This window comes from Odocoileus virginianus, chromosome 6 (genome assembly GCF_023699985.2).
Source record: "Odocoileus virginianus isolate 20LAN1187 ecotype Illinois chromosome 6, Ovbor_1.2, whole genome shotgun sequence".
In the NCBI taxonomy this organism is placed as follows: Eukaryota; Metazoa; Chordata; class Mammalia; order Artiodactyla; family Cervidae; genus Odocoileus; species Odocoileus virginianus.
Window position 1 is genome coordinate 34,967,853 of NC_069679.1, and position 24,686 is coordinate 34,992,538.

At 36.5% G+C, this 24,686-nt stretch overlaps 1 protein-coding gene across 8 annotated transcripts in view; it reads left to right on the forward strand.

Moving 5' to 3' along the window:
• Window positions 1–24,686, forward strand: part of CSNK1G1 (casein kinase 1 gamma 1) — a 108,529-nt gene that overhangs the window by 4,647 nt on the left and 79,196 nt on the right. For all 8 annotated transcript variants that reach the window (XR_002311846.2, XR_002311847.2, XM_020882374.2 and 5 more), the window contains exon 2: window positions 19,568–19,608. Coding sequence is in view for 6 of the 8 variants with exons in the window: in XM_020882374.2 (XP_020738033.1) it covers window positions 19,568–19,608 (41 nt within the window). In the remaining 2 variants the exon portion in view is untranslated. The remainder of the gene's footprint in view (window positions 1–19,567; window positions 19,609–24,686) is intronic.

Below are 24,686 nucleotides of genomic sequence, written 5' to 3' on the forward strand. Positions count from 1 at the left end.
CTGTAGTTAGTAATTTATTGGACTTCCCTGGTGGCTCAGATGGTAAAGAATCTGCCGCAATGCAGTAGACCCAGGTTCAATCCCTGGGTTGGGGAGACCCCCTGGAGAAGGAAATGGCAACCCACTCTAGTATTCTTGCCTGGAGAATTCCATTGGCAGAGGACCCTGGCAGCTACAGTCCACGGGATTGCAAAGAGTTGGATACGACTGCACGACTGACACAATCTACACATATACAGTACAGTAGTTTATAAGCCGGTCTTAATATACAGATAAATTATTTCTATTTTTAAATTATAAATAATACTATACTGAACATCCTTATAGATGCTTGTAATAAAGACGTCCTTGTAGTCCAAACTTCGTTGATTATTTTCTTAGGATAAGTCCTGGAAATGTACTTTCTATGTCAGAAATACATACATATTTGTGATCTTGTTACATATTGTCAATTTGCCCTCCAGAAAGATAATTTCCCTGATTTCCCTTAACTTTCTGTGTGAGTCTGTATGTGTGAATGAGTATGTGTGTGTATTTGTTTCTCTACTACAGAAACCTTAAACATTATTGAGAATCTTTTCATCTATGCCAGTCTGACGGGGGAAAATGGTATCTAGTTAAATTTGTATGTGCTCATGGGTGAGGTTAAACATCTTTACACATTTATTTATATCTCTTCTTATAATCCTTTGTGGCCTTTGCATGTTTTTCAATGGAAAGATTATTTCTGTGGAGTCTTACCTATATATATTGCCTCAATAGAAAGGGGAATTTTGAAGGTTTGAGAAAGGAAGATTGATGAAGGATGATTGTGGATAAAAGGTAGGAGGACATGAAGGAGTGGAAACATATCTGCAGGTTGTTTTTTTGTTCACTGTGAAACAATATGGGGAAATATTTTGTGGACTTTTTCTTTTTTTTTTTTTTAAGTTTTGAGTCTTTTGCTGAATCAACTGGAAAGAATCGTGTAAACATTTGTTAAAAATTACTGTATTCCTCTAGGACTTAGAAAATATATGTCCCTGGTCTACAAATCACAGCCTTTTTTCCTTCTTAGTTGCAAAAATAAGTAGATTGGTGATTTCATATCCTAATAGGTATGTACCTATGTTTATGGGAGACCCTTTAGACTAAACAGTCTGGCATATAAGTTTTACTAATGATTTTTATACTGTCTTTTTGAAGTAGGATATTGTTAAAGAATGTTTTTCTTACACACAAGAAAATGGAGGCACAATTTTGTTCTCTTTCATCTTTGCTGTCTGGTGAAATATGCAAAAGTATGTTAGAACAGAAGGATGTTTCTGACAGACATAAATTGTCCAAGGGTATCAACTTTTCCTGTGACACACTCTTCCCTTCTAAAATAAGACACTTATTTCTGTGACTATAGAGTGTACACAGCAACTTCTCTGCATATTGTTCTGTCCTTATCTGGACTACTTAACTATCACTAATGAACTTAAATTGAAATTTGTAACTTCAGCTATTACCAGTCAGTTCTGTTTTTGGCAGTTGTGATCATTACAGTTTACGATTGCATATTATATAAAGCATTTGGTTTCATATTGCATCCCACAAAATCAAGAGAGGAGAACATCCCTCTGTTACCTTTATACTGAGTTTCCAGTAAGATTTTGTTTAAAAGGTATGGTTCTGTTGTGTTAAAAATTTTTTGAAAGCATTCATGGGAAAGAATATAGGCTTAAGATAAAACAAGATTTAAAAATATTTCTTCTCTAGGTGAAAATAAAATCATTGTAAAATCAAATGTATAGTTTTATAGTCATAGTTTCTTAGGAAATCTTAGCATTTCGAACACATGAAAATTATATCAGCCCAGAACCAAGCCAGTCAGCAAAACAGAAAAACTGATACACAGTCAGCCCTCCATGCCCACAGGTCTCTCCTCCTTGGATTCCAGCAACCAGGGGTGGAAAATGTTCTGGGGAGAAGTGGTCCCATGCCATGAAGTTCCAAAAAGCAAAATTTGAATTTGCCCTGTGCATGTGGAATTTTACATAGAATTTACATTGTATTTACAATTATTTACATAGCATTAACATTGTACTGGATGTAATAAGTATTCTAGACATCTAGATCTAGTATACAGAGGATGTACCTAGGTGGTTATATGCAAATAATATATGCCATTATAGATAAGGGCTTTGAGCATCCATAGCCACAGATTTTAGTATCCATGAAGGTCCTAGAACCAATTCCCCATAGGTAGTAAGGGGCAATTTTATCTGTGCTTTTACAACATTGTTTAAGTTTCCCTATAAATTTGCAGGTTTTTAGGGTCTATGGGTACAGCAAACTAAAAACTAGCTTTATTTATTTACTCATTTGTTTCTTTTAATTTTTGGTCACACTCTGTGGCATGTGGAATCTTAGTTCACCGATCAGGGATCAAACCTGCACTCCTGGCATTGGAAGGCAGAGTCTTAACCACTGGACCACTAGTCCCCAAAACAAGTTTTAGAGTCTTGTTATTATTTTCTTCTTCAAGTGGTTTAAAGAGAGAGTTCTGGAGTCAGACTGCCTCTCCAAATTTCTTTTTTTCTCCATAAGAATAGGGTAATAATAATATCTACTTACAGATTTGTTGTGGAGATAACATTTAGATAGTGTATATAATCATCTAAGACAGCGATTGATGCATAATGAGCACTTGGTTTGTATATATAGTACAAAACATTGTTTAAATTTTTGTTTTATTTTTTTCCAACTTATATGAAGAAAATTTTCAAATTTTTACAAACAACTAAAAAGGATGTGATAGTAAGTATACATAATAATACTTAGATTTAGCAGTTGTTAATATTTGTCCCATGTGCTTTATCTCTTTGGAAATATGTATGTGTGTACATTTGTGTATGTTTTATAGTAAGTTGTAAGTCTGACAAAACATTTTTCTCCCCCTCAGAAAGAATTATTTAGGTTCCCACTTCATAAGTTTGTAACTAATTGTATCATTTGTTTTCCACAATATAACAGGCTCTGGGTTCATCCACCTCACTAGAACTAACTTGAATTTGTTGCTTTTTATGGCTGAATAATATTCCATTATGTATGTGTACCATAGCCTCTCTATTAATTCATCTGTCAGGGGACATCTAGGTTGCCTCTGTATCCTGACTATAGTAAATATTGTTGAAGTGAATATTAGAGTACATGTGTCTTTTAGCATAGTGATTTTCTCAGGGTATATGCCCAGTAGTGGGATTGCTGGGTCATATGGTAGTTTTATTTCTAGTTTTTTAAGAAATTTCCATACTGTTCTCCATAGTGGCTGTATCAGTTTACATTCCCACCAACAGTGTAAGAGGTTTCTCTTTTCTTCATATCCTCTCCAGCATTTATCGTTTGTAGATTTTTTTAATGATGGCCATTCTGACTGATGTTAGATGATACCTCATTGTAGTTTTGATTTGTCTTTCCCTAATAATAAGAAGATTGACCAGTTTTTTATGTGTCTATTAACCATCGGTTTGTTGTCTTTGTGGAAATGTCTGTTTAAGCCTTCTGCCCATTTTTTGATTGAGTTGTTTGTTTTTTTGATATTGAGCTGCATGTATATTTTGGAGATAATCTGGAGATATGTGTTTTTTAATAATATAATTTTAATGAAAATAACCATGTGTCAGTTTTAAAAGCCTAATCCCTACAGTTAAGCATTTCAACTTTTTAAACAATGTCCTCTATTACTTCTCAGGTTTTTGGCTAACATCAAGTGTAAACAATGTCCTCTAGATACCTCCTTTTTTCTAAATATTTTTTTTCCAGTATTAGATATTGTTTATTGATTTTTCTCATACTTAACATCCCCAGTCACATATATACACTCCTCACATTCTCCCAATATATTTATGTCATACATTTGGTTAAAACGTTTTTCTTCGTTTATAGTGTTATGGTTTTGGACATAGCATTCATAGCTGAGCTATGAGAGCACTGTTGTATTTCCTTCCTAGTACTATTCGCATTCCTTCTTCCTTTAGAATTAAAAAGTACTAATATTTGACTTTTTAAAAATTTTTTCTTCATTATCTACATATCTTTTATTAATTCTTCCTCTCAAGTTACCAACAGAATTGTAGAATTTCTGTCAATATGATTAGGTGATCTTTACATTAAATTATTCTGCAGTACATACGTGTTAGCTTTCTCAGATCTACTAAGTCAGTTACTATTTTGGCTATTTATTTACTTCTCACTTCCAAAATGTTGACATCTCTAGTCTGCCTTTTTCCCATCTATTTTACTTGTTCTGTTTTCTTCCTTTTGGCATTTCATTGGGCTTTTGGAAAGGCATAGGGTGAAATGCCTAAATTCTATCTGTCATGTTAAACCAGAAGTCTCTATACATCATATATTTTTATTCAGGAAAGAATTTGACAGCTTTCTGTAGTATTTTGACAGCTTTTGTAGTATTTGAGAAGACAGAAATATGAACTAGCTAATAAAGATAGTTGAAGAGATTTGTAGTTGTTTTGCCAACCTCACCAAAGAAAATTGAATCATTATCATCACAGATGCTAAACAGTAGAGCTCTCTATTTTGGTTCTATTCCAGTTCACCTGTGAATGTTATGGAGATCCTTGAAAGAACATGCTAATGAAATCCTCACATAACAATGCTTGAGGTGGGGCAGCTAATGCAGTGGCTGGTTAACAGAATCAAGATTTAACATTAAATCGAATAAGCAATGAATTGAACAAAAAATCTTACTTTGATTCAAGAATCCTATTCTACAATTTTAAGTCTGACAACTACATTGTCAGCACTTATGTGAAAAAGATGGCTGTGAGTTTGCTGTGAGATAAGAGTGGGATTTGCCCCCAAAATCTCATGATAACTTAGAGTTATATGAAGTCCAGCTCAAACTTCCCTGGTGTTCCATTGGTTAAGAATCCACCTGCCTGCACAGGTTTGATCCCTGGTCTGGGAGGATTCCACACGCTGCAGGGCAGCTGAGTCCAGGCGCCACAGCTACTAAGCCCTTGCACTAGAGCCCAACTACCGAAGCCTGAGTGCTGCAACTACTAAAGCGTGTGCACACTGAAGCCCATACTCCACGAGACAAGCCACCACAGTGAAAAGCCCACACCACAGTAAAGAGTAGCCCCCACTTGCTGCAATAAGAGAAAGCCCGTGTGCAACAATGAAGACCCAGTGAAGCCAAAAACAAATAAGTAAATGAATAAAAGTCCAGAGCAACAAAACTTAAGATCTTTCTTAAGTTTGGGACCTCTAAGGAACTTTGGCATTATCTAATCTAAACTACGTCATTTTGAAATGAAAGAAATTAGAAATTAAGTGATTTGGTCAAGGTAAGATAAACTAGCTTGCCACAGAGTTGGAACTAGAGCCCAGATCTAGGACATCCCGGACTGACACTTCCAGTATGTGTCATGTAGTTTCACTACGTACTGGTTAAGTGTACAGTTGAAATATTACATGCTTGAAAAATACAAGGTTTAAAAGGACATAAGAATTAATTCCTAATTCCAAAGGTAATAATCACTGACATTCAATTTAATTATACTTCTACCAAGAAAAGAAATATAAGGTATAAAATGATGGCCAGTAATCTTTTCTTCAGGTATCACTGTCTAGTTTCTAGCTGGACTAACTTTATTCTCCAGGGATTTTCTGAGAGGTAAGGAGGGAAATTTGAATGCAGAGTTCCAAAAAAGAACAAAGAGAGATAAGAAAGCCTTCCTCAGTGCAAAGAAATAGAGGGAAACAATAGTATGGGAAAGACTAAAGATCTCTTTAAGAAAATTAGAGATGCTAAGGGAACATTTCATGCAAAGATGGGCTCAATAAAGGGAAGAAATGGTATGGACCTAACAGAAGCAGAAGGTATTAAGAAGAGGTGGCAAGAATACACAGCAAGAATATACAAAAAAGATCTTCATGACCCAGATAATCACGATGATATGATCACTCACCTAGAGCCAGACATCCTGGAATGTGAAGTCAAGTGGGCCTTAGGAAGCATCACTACAAACAAAGCTAGTGGAGGTGGTAGAATTCCAGTTGAGCTATTTCAAATCCTAAAAGACAATGCTGTGAAAGTACTGCACTCAATATGCCAGCAAATTTGGAAAACTCAGCAGTGGCCACAGGACTGGAAAACGTCTGCTTTCATTCCAATCCCTAAGAAAGGCCATGCCAAAGAATGCTCAAACTACCGCACAATTGAACTCATCTCACACGCTAGTAAAGTAATGCTCAAAATTCTCCAAGCCAAGCTTCATCAGTACATGAGCCATGAACTTCCAGATGTTCAAGCTGGATTTAGAAAAGGCAGAGGAACCAGAGATCAAATTGCCAACATCCGCTGGATCATAGAAAAAAAACAAGAGAGTTTCAGAAAAACATCTATTTCTGCTTTGTTGCCAAAGCCTTTGACTGTGTGGATCACCACAAACTGTGGAAAATTCTGAAAGAGATGGGACTACAAGACCACCTGACCTGCCTCCTGAGAAATCTGTATGCAGGTCAGGAAGCAACAGTTAGAACTCGACATGGAACAACAGACTGGTTCCAAATCGGGAAAGGAGTACATCAAGGCTGTATATTGTCATCCTGCTTATTTAACCTATATGCAGAGTACATCATGAGAAACGCTGGGCTAAATGAAGCACAAGCTGGAATCAAGATTGCCGGGAGAAATATCAATAACCTCAGATATGTAGATGACACCACCCTTATGGCAGAAAGCGAAGAACTAAATAGCCTCTTGATGAAAGTGAAAGAGGACAGTGAAAAAGTTGACTTAAAGCTCAACATTCAGAAAACTAAGATCATGGCATCTGGTCCCATCACTTCATGGGAAATAGATGGGAAACAGTGTCAGACTTTATTTTCTTGGGCTCCAAAATCACTGTAGATGGTGACTGCAGCCATGAAATTAAAAAATGCCTGTTCCTTGGAAGAAAAGTTATGACCAATCTAGACAGTATATTAAAAAGCAGAGACATTAGTTTGCCAACAAAGGTCCTTCTAGTCAAGGCTATGATTTTTCCAGTAGTCATGTGTGGATGTGAAAGTTGGACTATAAAGAAAGCTGAGCGCCAAAGAATTGATGCTTCTGAACTGTGGTGTTGGAGAAGCCTCTTGAGAGTTCCTTGGACTGCAAAGAAGATCTAACCAGTCCATCCTAAAGGAAATCAGTCCTGAATGTTCATTGGAAGGACTGATGTTGTAGCTGAAACTGCAATATTTTGGCCACTTGATGTGAAGAGCTGACTCATTTGAAAAGACCCTGATGCTGGGAAAGATTAAGGGCAGGAGGAGAAGGGGATGATAGAGGATGAGATGGTTGCATGGCATCACCGACTCAAAGGAAATGAGTTTGGGTGGAATCTGGGAGTTGGTGATGGACAGGGAGGCCTGGCCTTCTACAAGTCCATAGAGTTGCAGAGTCAGATACGACTGAGCGACTGAACTGAACTGAATTGAACTGAAGGAGGGAAAGCATTGGCTGATTGATTAATAATTTTTCATTTTAATTTTGAAAGGTATATTTTTGAAATTTAGAGTAAAATCACAGTGGAAGATATTATAAACAGTGTTCCTTATTCTACCTTTAGCCTTTTATCTGGATAAGGTGCAGTGGGAAGTAAGGCTGGAGATGTGAGCAGAGCCTGATCTTGATTGGCCGTGGGTCACAGTACAGATTTTGGACTTTGTCTTGTCAGCAATAAAAGGGAAAAGAAAATCTTGGACGTAATTGCGTGTCATGTTTTCCACCCCCACCAGAGATCATAAATTAATTAGAACTTCTGATCGTTTTTCTGTATTGTTTAAAAAAAACACAGAGTGATCTTTTTTAATCTAGTGGTGCTGATATCTAAAGGATAAATAGAGGAGTTCTCCAGTTTGAATGATAGAAAGCTGAAACAGTAAATGCCTTGTGATTTAAGTAATTCTAAATGTTTCTTTGATTAAAAGGCTTTTGCATGTACTTTAAGCTGATGTTTGTACTGTGAAACTAAAAGTTAACAGTTTTTTTTATATGTGTGGGTGTGGTTGTTATGCTTCTTTTTCTACTTTATGTTATTGATATAAACTGCTTCAGAGACGGATGAATCTAAATAATAATCAGAATTGTTGGGATTTGAACATCCAGCCTATAAAGAAGTTAATGATCATTCCAGTTCTTGAAGCTTATTTGAGTTTTATTTTTGTAGACAGAATTGTAACATCACAGTAAATTAGAGCAACTCTTTGTTTAGTTGTGTATAAATGTGTATATGTATATATTCTTGCATATACATATATATGATGGTGGTGGTGGTTTAGTTGCTAAGTTGTGTCCGACCCTTGCGACCCCATGGACTGTAGCCTGCCAGGCTCCTCTGTCCATGAGATTCTCCAGGCAAGAATACTGGAGTGGATTGCCATTTCCTTCTCCATACATATATGTACTTTGGTATAAACAAAGTTGGATATACGTTTGAGATTCTGCCTTTTTTAATTTATTAAATTCCTATGTGATTTTCATAATTGTAAATTTAATGGCTATTCTGCTTTTTCAGGTGGACTCCCAACAACTGTTACTAGATAACTGGACTTTGGTTACTTAGAGCTTTTATTATTGTTATATGTAAATAACACAAACATTTTCATGAAACTAGATTATCCAAAATACAACACATCATCCTCTGTAGCTTGCTAGATGCATTAGTTTTATATAGGGCAGAAAATTTACACATCAGTGAAAATGTAATTATCTTTCTGCAGTTTTATTCTACTCTAAAATACTCATATTTCAGAACAGAGAAGGCTGAATGTAGCATTTTTTCACAAAATCTATATAGAATATGTTAACATTAATGTAAATTAGAAGTATAAATTAATTTATTGAAGATTTTATCCATATTGTAGTAAAGCTGCACATGGTGTCATTTTTCTTAACAAGCACCAGCGCTCTGCATCAAAGCTGAGGACTGACACACAAACCAAAACAGATACCTTAGGATCTGTGTATCCCCCAAAAAGTTGCATACATCAGACATTCAGTCTTAAAGCCTTTATATTCTATTTTATATGCATTTCTAACAAGCTTACTCTTTTTTTTTGTTGTTGTTGATGATCTTCCAAAGAGTAGAAGCACAGAAGGAAGAGGGAATTACATACATTAAGAAGTGATCGCTGATAGACTGGTAGCAAGAAAGTTAACAAGGTCACAAAGCAGAGCAATCTGGGCAGAACAGCCTTCTTTACTTGATTAATCCCTAAAGGGGTTGCTCAAGTGGTACAGTATTATTCATCTTGAGTAGATTCATCAAGGAAAAAAAATCATGTATTTATTTAAAAAATTGTATTGAGGTGTAATTGACATATAATATTATATTAGTTTCAGGTGTAGAACATAATGTTTATTTGTATATGTTGGAAAATGATCACCACAGTAAGTCTAGTTAACAGACATCACCACAGATAATTACAAAATTAATTTTTCTTTTGATGAGAATTTACAAGATTTCCTCTTAGTAACTTTAAAAAAAATACTATTTATTTATTTATGGCTGTGCTGGGTCTCTGTTGCTTTGTGCAGACTTTCTTTAGTTGTGGCCAGCAGGGGCTGCTCCCCAGTTGAGGCTCAAGGGCTTCTCATTACAGTGGCTTCTTTTGTTATGGAGAACTGGGCTCTAGGTGTGCAGGTTTCAGTAGTTGTGACACAGCGGCTTAGTTGCCCCAAGGCATGTGGTATCCTCCCAGACCAGGGATGGAACTGGTGTCCCCTGCATTGGCAGGCAGATTCTTTACCGTTGGACCACCAGGGAAGTCCTGAGACCTGTGCTGTGATATAAGAAGCCTTGTAATTTCTTGTGAATCACTTCATTGGAGGCAGCTCGCTTCTTTGTGCATTGTATAGATTGCATGGACATACTGCATTCATCAGATGATGGACATTTTAGTTATTTCTACATGTGAATACTCTGTGACCCGGAAATTCCACTCTGGGTATATGCCCAAGAAAATGCACATCTATGCATACCAAAACAAATATGTTCAAGAATGTTCAAACAGAACATTAAGTCATTATACAGACTAATAAACATGAACTACTCCCTCCCCCAATTATTTTAGAAAAGGAAAAGAACAAGCTGTTAATACATGCAACCAAATGGATGAATCTAAAATTAATGTTCAGAAAAAACAGACACAAATAAGTGGTTACTATATAATTTCAGTAATATATGTTCAAAATAGGCAAAACTAATTTCCTGCAACTGGGTAGTAGTGAATGAGGATTATTGATTGGGAAGAGGCACACAAAAGCCTACTGGAGTGCTAAAAATGTTCTCTCACTGGATGGTTACGTAGGTATATGTGTGCTCAGTTGTGTCCAACTGTTTGCAACCCCATGGAGTGTAGCCTGCCAGGCTCCTCTGTCCATGGAATTTTCCAGGTAAGTCTACTGGAGTGGGGTGCCACTTCCTTGTCTAGGGGATATTCCCAACCCAGGGAACAAACCTGAGTCTTCTGCATTGGCAGGTGGATTATTTACCACTGCACCACATGGGAAGACTAGATATATGTACGGACATATATAAATTCACTGAAATGTACATTTTATACTTGCATACTCCATGTAAATTATACCTCAATTAAAAATAATAAGTATAAAAATTCAGTTCAGTTCAGTTGCTCAGTCGTGTCCGACTCTTTGCAACCTCATGAATTGCACCACGCCAGGCATTCTTGTCCATCACCAGCTCCTGGAGTCTACCCACAGCCATGTCCATCGAGTCGGTGATGCCATCCAGCCATCTCATTCTCTGTCGTCCCCTTCTCCTCCCTGCCTCCAATCCTTCCTAGCATTAGGGTCTTTTCCAGTGAGTCAACTCTTCGCATGAGGTGGCCAAAGTATTGGAGTTTCAGCTTCAACATCAGTCCTTCCAATGAACACCCAGGGCTGATCTCCTTTAGGATGGACTGGTTGGATCTCCTTGCAGTCCAAGGGACTCTCAAGAGGCTTCTCCAGCACCACAGTTCAGAGGCATCAATTCTTCGGCACTTAGCTTTCTTCACCGTCCAGCTCTCACATCCATACATGACTACTGGAAAAACCACAGCCTTGACTAGACGGACCTTTGTTGGTAAAGTAATGTCTCTGCTTTTAAATACGCTATCCAGGTTGGTCATAACTTTCCTTCCAAGGAGTAAGTGTCTTTTAATTTCATGGCTGCAGTCACCATCTACAGTGATTTTGGAGCCCAAGAAAATAAAGTCTGACACTGTTTCCACTGTTTCCCCATCTATTTCCCATGAAGTGATGGGACCAGATGCCATGATCTTAGTTTTCTGAATGTTGAGCTTTAAGCCAACTTTTTCACTGTCCTCTTTCACTTTCATCAAGAGGCTATTTAGTTCTTCACTTTCTGCCATAAAGGTAGTATCATCTGCATATCTAAGGTTATTGATACTTCTCCCGGCAATCTTGATTCTAGCTTGTGCTTCATTTAGCCCAGCGTTTCTCATGATGTACTCTGCATATAAGTTAAATAAGCAGGATGACAATATACAGCCTTGATGTACTCCTTTCCCGATTTGGAACCAGTCTGTTGTTCCATGTCGAATTCTAGCTGTTGCTTCCGGATCTGCATGCAGGTTTCTCACGAGACAGGTCAGATGGTCTTGTAGTCCCATCTCTTTCAGAATTTTCCACAGTTTGTGGTGATCCACACAGTCAAAGGCTTTGGCATAGTCAACAAAGCAGAAATAGATGTTTTTCTGGAACTTTCTTGCTTTTTCTATGATCCAGCGGATGTTGGCAATTTGATCTCTGGTTCCTCTGCCTTTTCTAAAACCAGCTTGAACATCTGGAAATTCACGGTTCACGTATTACTGAAGCCTGACTTGGAGAATTTTGAGCCTTACTTTACTAGCGTGTGAGATGATAGGGGATATCAATTGTACAAGAGTATTACATTTGGGTTTTTGATGTTAACAGTATGTGTTAGTGACCCTCACACAGCTTTCTGCTATTCCTCAAGAGGAGCTACTTCACAATCACTGGCTCTAAACAAAGCTGAAAAAGTATGTGCCAGGGTTCAGAAAATTGTCCAAATAGTTAATAAAGACTTATAAAAACCCCCAAAACAGTTGATATTGCTTCTATTAATGTAATTACCATCATTACAGTGAGAAAGAAATTGACATAGGTGAATCACTGGGATTTGTGAAGTTCTCAGATACTTCAGCTTCTCCAATTTGTGCATTAGCTGAATGCCTAATTTTAAATGTAAATACTACTCCCACAACGTCATTAACATATTTCTCTCCTCTTAAAACTTGCATTATCATCTAGAATGGAGGTCTGTATTCTTCTTGGCAGAAAAATATTAACAAAATATTGAACCATGTTTGCCTGTAGGTTCAAGTCATTGACAATCCATGGTTTCAGTTCTTCTGGAATCAATTGCTTTAACTATGTTCATTATTGTGGTTTTTTCACATTTAGCCCATTTTGTTTTTTCAGTGACCATTTGGACTTCTCTTCCTGAATGGCTGAAATGTCTGACTAGATACTATGACCTTAGTATCCACAGGTCTCCGTTTGGCCTTTTAGTTTTTCACATTTATGTTGCTAGTTTTCAAATAGCAAGCAATCCATCTATTCTAAAGAATATTTCAAGTCTATAGGAGAGCCATAATCAAATATTTACTGACGAGAAAATATAACATCTGGGATTTGCTTCAAAATCATTTCATTATTGAAACTGGGTGTAGTTACATGGGGGAATCATTATATAACTTTGAGATTTTTGCATGATAAAAATTTTAAAAACTGAAGTACTTCATTATTTTTCTGCAGTAGAGTATCATGCTTTCTGGAGTGATTCATTCCAGTTTGGTTTTTTTTTCCCTCACCAGTATAATGTAGAAAGTCTTACACACGTGCTTAGTAAAGCATGACCTCTGTAAGCACTTTATAGGCTCACTCTCTTGAGATGGAGTACAGGTACTTCTTTGACTCCATTTATCAATTTCTTGAGGAAATCCTCAATTTTCATGAGGATTTTTCTAACAGATTGATCAGAATAGACTATCATATTGAATAGTTTAGAAGAGTCATAAGAGCTAGTTGAGTCACTGACCTAAGCGTTGTATCTCAAAATGGAATAATGGAAGCTACTTTTCAGAAGGTTTTTATTGATGGCTGCTATTTTTTTTTACCGTAACTCACACTAAAAAACACACATCATATTGTGATCTAATATATACACAGTATTTGTGTATGTCTAAAGCAAAAGTTTATGAAATAATACACTTTACTAAGTGTGATGTAAACTATTTTTCTTTAAAGAATATGTTAGGACCCACAGAATTTATTTATTTCATACTCTAGTTGATCATATTCTGCAGTTTAGAAAACATTTTAATGTTGTCTAAAACAGACATGTCTTACATATTAATAGTAAACATAATTGTAAACATGCTCTATACCATTACTAGTGGTGTTAAGCAAGGTTTAATAAATTTTTTTTTATAATAAACTACTTGCTGATATTGATAAGTAATCCCTTCAGAAAACTTAGCTCAAGAAGGAATAACCATTGCTGTTAACTGCTAACCATTGGGAAATATTTCCAAAGAATATTTTAATAAACTAGTAGAATTAAATTAGTAAAAATGAAAAAGACTTCTGGCTTTTTTTTTTAAGTTGTAGGGTTTATTACCATCTACCCCTGATCATGCTGCCTGTTTACTGAGATGTTGTCTGGGTGGCAGATGCAGTAGGCCAGTCTCTGCCCTAAACAGACATGGTAACCAACCTGAGTTACATAAAGGTGCTTTCTTGTTTTAACTGCTAATTACCTCAAATTCGTTTGGCTTGTTTTTTTTTTTTTTTTTAAACAAGTTCGAGGTAGTAATTTATAAATGCACTGCTTTTACTTTCGGGCAAGAGATTCTGACAGCTGGAGATCTAACCAAACTGGGAACCTGAGGCTTGTTATGTTCCTTTATCAGTGTGACTCTGAGAGCTGAGACCTGCTGGTTCTTTGAAATAGTGCTGTGTCTGACGGAGCTTATGATAAATGTTGTCTCTGTAGGTGACTTACTGAAATAGGAAGTCTTCATGCAGTGGGTTGTATGGGTAGCTTCACATCTAGGACTGCTGCTTCAAAAGAGCTGAGTTTGGATGGAAAGCTCCCCGAAGTAATGCAGTTTCTTTTACACTAACAATAAAAGAACCCGTAACCAGGAAGTGACCTCGGGAAGTGGTGTGGATTTTGTGCAGCTACTGAAACCTTTGGCTGCTTGGGATTATGCCAGCTCACCAGTGGTGTTTTTCTGTTCATTAACTGCCTGCCTACCTCACAGTTACTCATATATCATTCATGTATTAATATGTAGTTAGTTATATATATATATGTAATTTTTTAAGCTGAAGCAGTCATCCATTTTAAGTGGGCAAGATTGTAAACCTCTGTTTTTGTAATTAAATTCTTTCAGAACAAAATTTTTGTATGTCATCGAGTGGCTTAGTGTTTGTCTAGCCTTCCACTTGACTGTTTTGTATTGACCTCTTCAGTCCTTTATTTTTTATATTTTTGGCTTCTCCATGTGGCTTGTGGGATCTTAGTTCGAGGACCAGGGATTGAATCTGGGCCATGACAGTGAAAGTACCAAGTCCTAACTGCCAGACCTCCAGAGAATTCTCCTGACCCAGGTAGTGCTAGTGGTAAAGAACCTGCCTGCCAATGCAGGAGGTACAAGAGACGTGGATGGGTTTGATCCCTAGGTTGGGAACATTCTGTGGAGGAGGGCACAGCAACCCACTCCAGTAATTTTGCCTGGAGAATCTCATGACAGAGGAGCCTGGCGGGCTACAGTTCTTGGGATAACAAAGAGTCAAACCGAAGCAACTCAGCATGCACACACTTCAGTCTTAATGATGCCCCCTGGCAAACTAATTCATTTGAATGATGCATAGCTTAGGAGAATTACCTAGTCACTTCCAGGGCCTCTTAGGAATAAAGATAATCGCTTTGTAAGAGGGTGACATGTTCAGTTTTTTGTTTTTGTTTTTTTAAATAAGTAGAGAAAGAAAACAAAAGCAAGACTAGCATTCTGTAATGTATCAGCTGTTGTGTTTGGTGTTACAAAGGCTATCATTTATTATACTTCTCTGATTATATTCCTTTATACAGATACAGAAATTGAAGCTGAGAGGTGTTTTGTAATTTGTCTGTTTCTTTTGCGTTTAACAAGAATTTGGAGGAGGGCACTGTGGTGGAGTGAGATGATCGTTGCTTACCCTCCTGGTTTTCTCTCTGTTTTCCTCTAATTAGAGTATCAACTTTCACCTTTCTCTTTTCCCTCTCTCTCATGTTTATGTGTAATCCAGAGGTTGCTAGTTTTTTCTTAAATGTCTTGATTTATAAATCCTGTTTGTTAAAGTTGTCTTCCAGGAATTATTGCATCATACCTACAATAATAATAGAAGTAATAAAAATTAGGTTTACCTAGCATCTTGCAGTTTATAATGTACTTTCACATATTCTAACTCTTGTAATCCTTATAATCATACTGTATGGTAGATGTCAGTCTTTAAATATTCTACTGTAAAAACTTCCTGATCATTTTCTTTGTAGGTATTCTTCTCTCTTTTGTCTAATAGATTAATATTTTGAAAATATAGCTTTCACTATTATACGTTTTCTCTTAGCACAAAGATTTCTGGTGATTTCACAACAAGCCAAATAATGAAGTCAAAACTACTGTATTCGCATTTAGAATTATCCATAATCTAATTCTAAACAAGCTTTTATTTATATATATATATATATATACACACACACACACACACACACACACACACACACACATACCCAGAACTTTCTCAGAAGACTCTTCTGCATATCAAGTCAATTTGGTTCACTTTAGCAAGTATCTGTTATCTACTGTATATAAGATCTTTGTTGTTAGGGATAAAAAGATGAGTGGAATATTCTTGTTCTTAGGAAACTCACTGCTGAGTGGAGGTAAAAATATACATGCTTTAGTAATTATAATATGTGTGTTATTTTAAGGTAGCTGAGTGCTGCCTTAATTTTATAAAGGATATTTAGAAAAGGGATTTTTATTTATTTATTTTTTAATTGAAGGATAATTGCTTTACAGTATTGTGTTGGTTTCTGCCAAACATCAACATGAATCAGCCATAGGTATACATATGTCCCCTCCCTCTTGAACTTCCCCCCCACCTACCTCGCAATCCCACCCTTCTAGGTTCTTGAGTCATACAGCAAATTCCTATTGGCTGTCTATTTTACATATGGTAATGTAAGTTTTCCTGTTACTCTTTACATACATCTCAACCTTTCCTTCCTCCCCCGTGCCCCCCGCCCATGTCCATAAGTCTGTTCCCTATGTCTGTCTCCATTGCTATCCTGCAAATAATTTCATCAGTACCACCTTTCTATATTCCATATATATACGTTAGTATACAGTATTTGTTTTTCTCTTTCTGACTGACTTCACTCTGTATAATAGGCTCTAGGTTCATCCACCTCCTTAGAACTGACCAGATGCATTCCATTTTATGGCTGAGTAATATTCCGTTGTATATATGTACCACAGCTTCTTTATCCACTCATCTGTCAGTGGATATCTAGGTTGCTTCCATGGTCTAGCTATTGTAAATAGTGCTGCAGTGACCTTTGGGGTACATATGTCTTTTTCAATTCTGATTTCCTAAGGGTATATGCCTACGAGTGGGATTGCTGGGCCATATGGTGGTTTTATACCTAGTTTTTAAAAGAAATCTCCATACTCTCTTCCATAGTGACTGTATCAATTTACACAGAAAAAGGATTTTTTTTTAAGGTATAAAAGCCACAAGGAACAGCAACAAAAAAAAGGGAAAGAAGATTAAAAACAGCTGAGAAATGGTACCAGAATTCTAGAAGCTAGAAAGCAGTTGTAACTAATTTAGCAGTCTGGAGAAAGCTGAATGATTTGAAGGGTAGGCCAGTTTGTAACATATAAACACCAGGCATGTTCAAGAATTGAATTCATTTGGAAATTTCAGAAAGTTGGGATGCAGAAGGAAATAAAAACAAGTGAAGAGTAATTGCAAGTCCATATGTATTTTTGGGCTTCCCCAGTGGTTTAGCAGTGAAGAATCCTGCAATACAGAAGACTCGGGTTTGATCCCTGGGTTGGAAAGATCCGCTAAAGGAGGAAATGGCAACCCACTCCAGTGTTCTTGCCTGAGAATCCCATGGACAGAGGAGCCAGGGGGCTACAGCCCATGGGGTCGCAGAGTCGGACACGACTGCAGTGCCTGAGCACGCGCACACACATATATATACACGTACATACATGTATGGAGCAGTTGCATCGTCACATCCCCTCCTTCCCTGGCCCCACCTGGCAGCTGCTCTTTTCCACCTTCACAGGAATTGGAAAGTAAACAGCTGTGAAAACTGGACTGCCCAACTGAACACAGGAAAAATGAGGAAAAGATTCCTTACTGATCGGTGAGGCCTCCTAGACTGTGGAATAAGCAGATCTATAAGCTCTTGCTTTTTTTTTTTTTTAAGGAAACTGCACGATTTCTATAATTTAGCAAGTTTCTTTAAGTATTAAAAAAAAAAAAAGATTTTCCCCAAATCTTCAAAAAAAAAGTGAGGATTTAGGAAAAGTATGCCCACCTCAGAATAAGAAGCTGGCCTTCCAGGTTATTCACACTCTGTCTGTGGTGGGTTTTTCTCGCTTTGTTTCTCACCGTTCTCCCCTGTATACTTGGCTTCTTTCCTGTCGGCCCACTCAGTCGATCACGTTCTCTGCATTTTCTGTCGTTTCTCCACCTCACTGTTGCTGTATTAGAGAAATGCCTTTTATCCTCTCCGCGTTCTCAGTGACTTGCCTCAGGTGCCATTTACGGCCCATATGCTTTACTCTCCCTCATCTGCGTCATCTACTGACTTCTTCATATTTCCTTTTTAACCTTATCACTTTATGTGGTTTATTTAATAAACTTTGACCCATGTGCAAGGTCTTGTGTGAGGATCCAGAGTGCAGTCTCTGAATGGTAACCTGTGAATCCTCTTTAATGTTGTTTGCAGACAAAAATTACTCCTAAATCCTTGTACTCTTCTCCACGTAAAGGTGCTGGGAAAACTGATGACAGTATTAAAAGTATAACAGTGTAGTTTACAAAGGGCCGTCTATTGTCTAGAGCTTGTTAAAAATACCAGTATTGTAAGCAGCCTTTTGTTCCCCAAATGCAAGGTTTTTATTATCAAAATAATCTATATTATATAAAATTAGAAACAGTCATTTAATACCTTAGTGTATATCTTTTTGTGTCCTTTTCCGTGCATATATTCAACTATGTGTGTGTGTGTGTGTATATGTGTGTGTATATATATATATATATATATATATATATATATAAAGCTAACATTTACCTCTGTGTGTTACTTAAAAAATAGTCATACTATATACACCTACAACTTTTAGTCAAGGTTTTGAGTATCTGAAATATGTAGAACATGATGTTAAGCACCATAGGACATTGACAGAACCATTAAATAAAATCGCTACTCTCAAGATACTTGTAGTCTAGCTGACTAAGATAGGACAAAAATAAGAAGCAGTGTGAAGTCCAGTACAGTGGCTGAGCTATATGGTATATACGAAGCACTCAGAAGGAATTCACATTAGCCTCCAAGGATCAGTGGAGTTAAAGTGAAGGTAGAGGTGAAGGTAGCTAAGTAGCCGGCATGTAATGTGGGTTCAACCAACTGGTGGTTGTTGCTCTTATACTCATCCTGGGTTCTGACTCTAGGTATCTAGTACAGAAGGATATTGATTCCGTTTCTACAGGTAGAGAAGTTGAGAGGGAAAAGGGTTAAACCTTCAGGAAGAACTTTTGAGTTGTTCCAGTGTTCGGGTGGAGAGCTGTGGCTGCACATAGGTAAAGATGTAGAGCTAGCATGCTGGTGAAGGGTCAGAACAGCTTTGAGAATCCTCTGCAAAAAAAAAAGAGAGAATCCTCTGCTAAGAGACAGCAGATGAGTCTGCGCAGAGAGAGTCAGGCTGTAATAGGTTTTATTTCACACTGTCCTTTATGCCAACGAAGGTCGACACTAAATACCATGACAAAAAAATATAAAAGCCTTATTTGTCAGTGAGTTAGCAATATGAGGGTTTGTGTTTATTGTGACAAAAATTAAAATCTCTCCATCTTTGTAATTCTGGTGTCTCTTCTTTTTGAGTTGCCTGTGATTTAATAGTTGGGAAATACTAAATAGCAAAATGTGCTTGTGACAGAGAGAGATTTGTTTTCTTTAAAATAAAAGATTCTCATGTCTAACTTAAATTTTCAAATTCTCAAGCTGGTTTTATTCTTGTCCTGCTGAGTCTCATTATCTCTGTTTAGCTTTTCACTTACAAATCATGTTTCATATATGTGAACAGCATTGGGAATGTGACCTTTCTCATGACCCTGTAAGCTAAGATTTTGCTTTGCATTTCCCAGAATAAATGTCACTAAAACATATACATTCTGCTTTTCCCCTAGGTAAAAATCTCTACACCAATGAATATGTAGCTATCAAACTGGTGAGTAGAATCTATATTTGTGGTAATTATGTTTTAGTCCTCTCACCCTTCACGTATCTTTTTACAGGAAATAATTTTAAGCATTCATAAAAATACTAATTTTTTCCTTGCATATAATACCACACAGTCATTTCCTTCTAATATATATAGTGTTACAGTGATGAATCACTGTATACTGTGAAATGCTGTGCAGTTAGAAGATGCTAACTATAGTATTAGCAATGATGAATCCAAAAAGTTAATTAAAAATAGCTAGAAGGAAAAAAAATCCTAGTAATTTCTGTAAACTTTGTACCTTCCACTGTGCTATTTTTATTTAACATTTTCTTATTCCTAAATATAAGTGATCCATTTAAAAAATATAAGATATTTATCAATATACTTCCAGATCTGATCATCTATCATTGCCTTAAAAAGATGTCAAACATGGAAAACACATCATGTGCCCAGATTTGAAGCAAAGAGTTCAGTTATTTTTGTCAGTGCTAATCTTATGAATAATTAATCTAGTCATTGAAAATAGCATCCTGTTAAAGAATAATTCTCTTGTTTTTAAGGGTTAATATTTTTAGAAGAGACAGTTCTTTAGCCTGTTTTTAAGACTGATACAAAACCACTTCTAGCCATATGAAATTCTTTGTGTAACCAGTTTCTATATAAATAGAAAGCTGTATAAATATTGTCCTTCTAATAAATCCTAGTATGTTTCCCAGGATCTACAGGTGGTTTGGTGCTCTTAGTTGGAAGGCAGAGGCATTATAGTTGAAGGAAGTATCTTGTGGTAATCACTGTTTTTTTTCCCTAATGAATTGCACCTACCACATCCACACTTGCTTTGTGGTTGGTCCTTTTCTCTCCTTAAGTTTGTTTTTTGGAGGAGTTAGAGTTGTCCTGTGAAGAACTGATAGTCATCAGAGTAGTTTCTCTACAAAGAGGTGGACAGGAAGCAGGTCTGAGAGCAGGTAGCTGCTCGGGAACCAAGTATTTTCTTTTGTTTGTTGACCTGAAGCTTTTGTTGGCAAAATGGAAGGAGGAAGAGAGATAATGCATATGACAATGCAGATCAGATATTTTCCTCAGATTGAGTATCAAAGGATCAACCATATATTTTTACTTAGGGGAATTTAATTATTCTGTAAAAGTATTCTCTAGTTCATCTCTTTTTTTTACTTTTTCTGTTTTATTATTTTGGTAAGTTGGAATAATTTTGATTCTTTGAAACTAGTAATAGGAAAAAGCAGCCCCCTAAAACACTTTAAAATGTTGCCTCAATATGTATGTTTATAATTGTCCCCTTACTTATCAAGACTTCTGGTAGGCACAGCTTTTTCTATCTAGATTTCTTCTTCTCGGCTCATACTAGTTAGCCTCTTTAGATAAGCTTGCATAACATATTATTGACTTGACTGACCATTGCATTTCACTTACTTTTTTTTTAATTTTATTTTTCACTTACATTTTATTAAAGTTTTATTCTTCATATGGCCAAGAGTTAAAGCCAAATAGACTTCATGTTATCTGCTATGATGTGCCTCAGTCCCTCATTTCTCTTTCAAATAAGTCTTAAATAAAGGCTTTTTAAAGGATACTCAGTCTTGTCTGTGGGCTTCCTCTCTTGCTCTGGGGCTGTGTTCTTTGTGGGAGATATGATGGCAGTAATTGAGCTCTCTTCACTGTAACAGCAAAATTTGCCTTAAGCATTACAGTCTTACCAGGTAGCCGTCTGCTGTTGGTTTAGGGTTTCAGGCAGGCATGTGTGCTCCGTAACAACCGTGATTCTGGCAGATAGCCAGCCCTCTATAGAGATGTCATCAGCATCTCACACAGAAATACAAGGAAGTCCTGATTGTGGTGCTGCAGTTCTACTTTGGTTGAATCTTCCTTTTAGGCTCCTGTTTCTTGGATTTCCAGGAACAGTTTTTTAAAAATCTGATACAGTGTAAACAAGCTTGTGTAATGAATCCCTCCTTTACCCCTATCAAGAGAGGTTTCTGGAGTTCTTTCTGACAGGGTTTTTCTAACAGTTGTTTAAAAATTTTTCTCTCTATGCTGCTAATCCCACTGCCTTTCACAATCTGGAGATTGTTTGCAGTATCCTTTATTCATAGTGCTTTCAGAAGAGCACTTGATGCTCCAGTTGGCTGAGCAGGCTACAGCTATGTGCTGAAGGGGGTGGCTGAAGGGTATAAATACTTCTGTCTGTGATAAAAGGCCACTCATGTCTGAATATATGTGATGTGTACACCCACTTTCAGCCCTGTAGCTCTTAAGAGTTACTGCTTTTTTAAATCTGTTAACTTACTTTTCCAGGATCAGGTTGACTATTTCCTATTAATGTTTCCAATATAAAGTTTGGGAGTATTATGTTTGAGGAAGGAGCTGTGTTTTTTAAATTCATTGACTCTTGTGGTTTGTCAAAATTCAAGACTGTTTCTGCAGAAAGAACACTCCTGTTTCTAGTGTTTAGATCACCCTCTGGTCCCATATCAATTTGTCATCACTGTTTCTCTTGGTTTCTTATAAATTATTAATGATTTTGCTAAAAGACAAATTCTGTGATTGGCTGCTTTGGTGCTGATATATTAGAAGATCTAAAACTGAATGGACACTCTCTATCTGAAGAGATAAATGCATAAGGAATACTGTGACTCTACAGTATAATTAGTCTTCTGTACATATTTTGGTACCACAGGAATCTTGAGAAACTCGAAGTCCAGCTCTGATGCTTCCTGATTTTGCAATCAAAGAAGTCTGTGAATTCTTTCGCAGAGCTCCTTAGGGCTTTGAAATATGTCAGGCTACTTGAGTTGATTTAGATAAAGCTTTCTTAGAAGCAAAAGGATAGACTAGGTAACTTCAAGGAAAGGTCTGAATTCTGTAATTTATGGATTCTATATTTTTAAAAAAATGCAGAAACCTTCAGGTGGGTTCAGGAAGAGCCTTCAAAGGTGATCAAAGAACTTAAAAATAGGACCAGTGAGGAAAGTTTAAAAAATTTGAAATTACTTTGCCTGAATAAAGGAAGTCCAGGAAATGATTGAAGAGCTTTGTTATTTGAAGATAGCTGTTACAGTATTCACAGGTTAGTCAGGAACTGTCTTATCTTTGTTACTGAGGACATAGAAGAAATAGGCTGAGGTTCCAGTATTGGAGATGACAGTTACATATAAAGATCTTCCAAACTATGAAACTTGTTAGACACGAGCGTGAATTATCAAGGGAAGCTGAGGAACTCTCTTTTGAGCCTATCTTAAAAATAGTACAAGTAATCATTCACTGAGGAGAGGACAGTTTTTTTCAGCAAATGGAGTTGAGGAAGCTGGAGATCCACTTGCAGTGAAGTGAGACCCTTTACGTCATACACCAAAATTAATTAAAAATGGATCAAAGACCTAAACATAACAGCCAAAACTATAAATTTCTTGGAAGAAAGCTTAGGGGAGAAGCTTCATAGCATTAGATTTGGCAGTTCTTTTTTGGATGTAACACAAAAAGCATAAGCAAGAAAAGATAGGTTGGACTTTATCAAAGTTAAAAACTTTAGTGCATCAGAAGACTCTGAACAGAGTGAAAAGAGAGCCCATGGAATGGGAAAAAATATTTGAAAATTATGTATGGAATTGGTTCTCGAATTAACCATTTTTAGTTGTACAGTTCGTTGACATTAAGTACATTCACATTGGTGTGCTCCCATCACTATCACTGTCATTGTCTCTGAAAGTTTTTTTCACCATGATGTAAAGTAATTAGCCTCCAACTAATAAAAATAAATGGAAAAAAAAATAAATAAATAAAAACCTCAAAGAATGGACAAAAAAAAAAAGTTTTTTTCACCTTCCTTGTCTAAAATTCTGTGCTCCTTAAACCCCAGCAGCATTCCCCACCCCTCCCCCCACCACGCTCCTGGCAACCGCCATTCAACTTTGTGTCTGTGAATTTGACTGCTCTGGGCCCAGAGTCGGACACAACTGACGTGACTTAGCAGCAGCAGGCACCTTAGGTAGAAGCACTCAGTGTTTGTCCTTTTGAATCTGGCTTACTTCACTTAACATGCTGTCCCCAAGTTTCATCCATTTTGTAGCATGTGTCAGAATGGCTTCCCTTTTTTTGGCTGAATAAAATGCCATCACATGTATGGAACAAACTGTAACCACATTTTATTTATCCATCCATTTGTTGATAGATATTTGGGTTGCTTTCACCTTTTGCCTATTATGAATTATATTACAATGAACATGGGTCTACAAATATCAGTTTGAGTCAGCATTTTCAATTCTTTTGGGTATATATTTAGAAGTAGAATTGCTGGATCATATGGTACTTCTATATTTAACTTTTTGAGAAATTACTATACTGTTTTCTTTAGTAACTATACTATTTTACATTCCCACTAGCAGTACACAAGGATTCCAGTTTCTCCACATGCTCTCCAACACTTGCTATTGTCTGTGTTTTTGTTAATGGTCATCCTAATGGATATACAGATGTATCTTTCAGAGTGATGTTTGATTTTTCTGATTAACTAGTTGCCTGTATGCTGGTAATTCAGAATGATTAGCCAACCAATTCTTGAAGTTTGGTGTAGAGCAAAGTGTGGTAGTGTGGCTGCTTTATCTTTGGGTTACTTAGTAAACTCTATTTTTAAAAGCTTGAACACCATCCTAATTAAAGCTACATGTCTTAGTCGCACTTACAGTCTTTAATTCTCTTCAGTGTAAAAATAAGTACACGTAACACTGTTCCTACAACTTTATTCATAATATTGAAAATTGAAAACAGTTCAGATGTTCAAACATTATGATTTGCATGTATGTAAATACACACAATAATATGCAGTTTTACTTACTGCTATGGAATGGTATGATCACATTGTTGAATTTAAAGTCACGTTACAGAACACCAAATATAGTGTGCTCTCCTTTGTTTAAAATACAGTTTTAGTCTATATTATATATATAAATATATGTATAAATAAATATTTGGAAAAACATTCACCTAAATGTTAACAGGGCTTCTCTTTTAAATGGTGGAGTCTTGGGGTATTTTTACCTTCTTTGTAATTTTTGTGTAAGTGAATT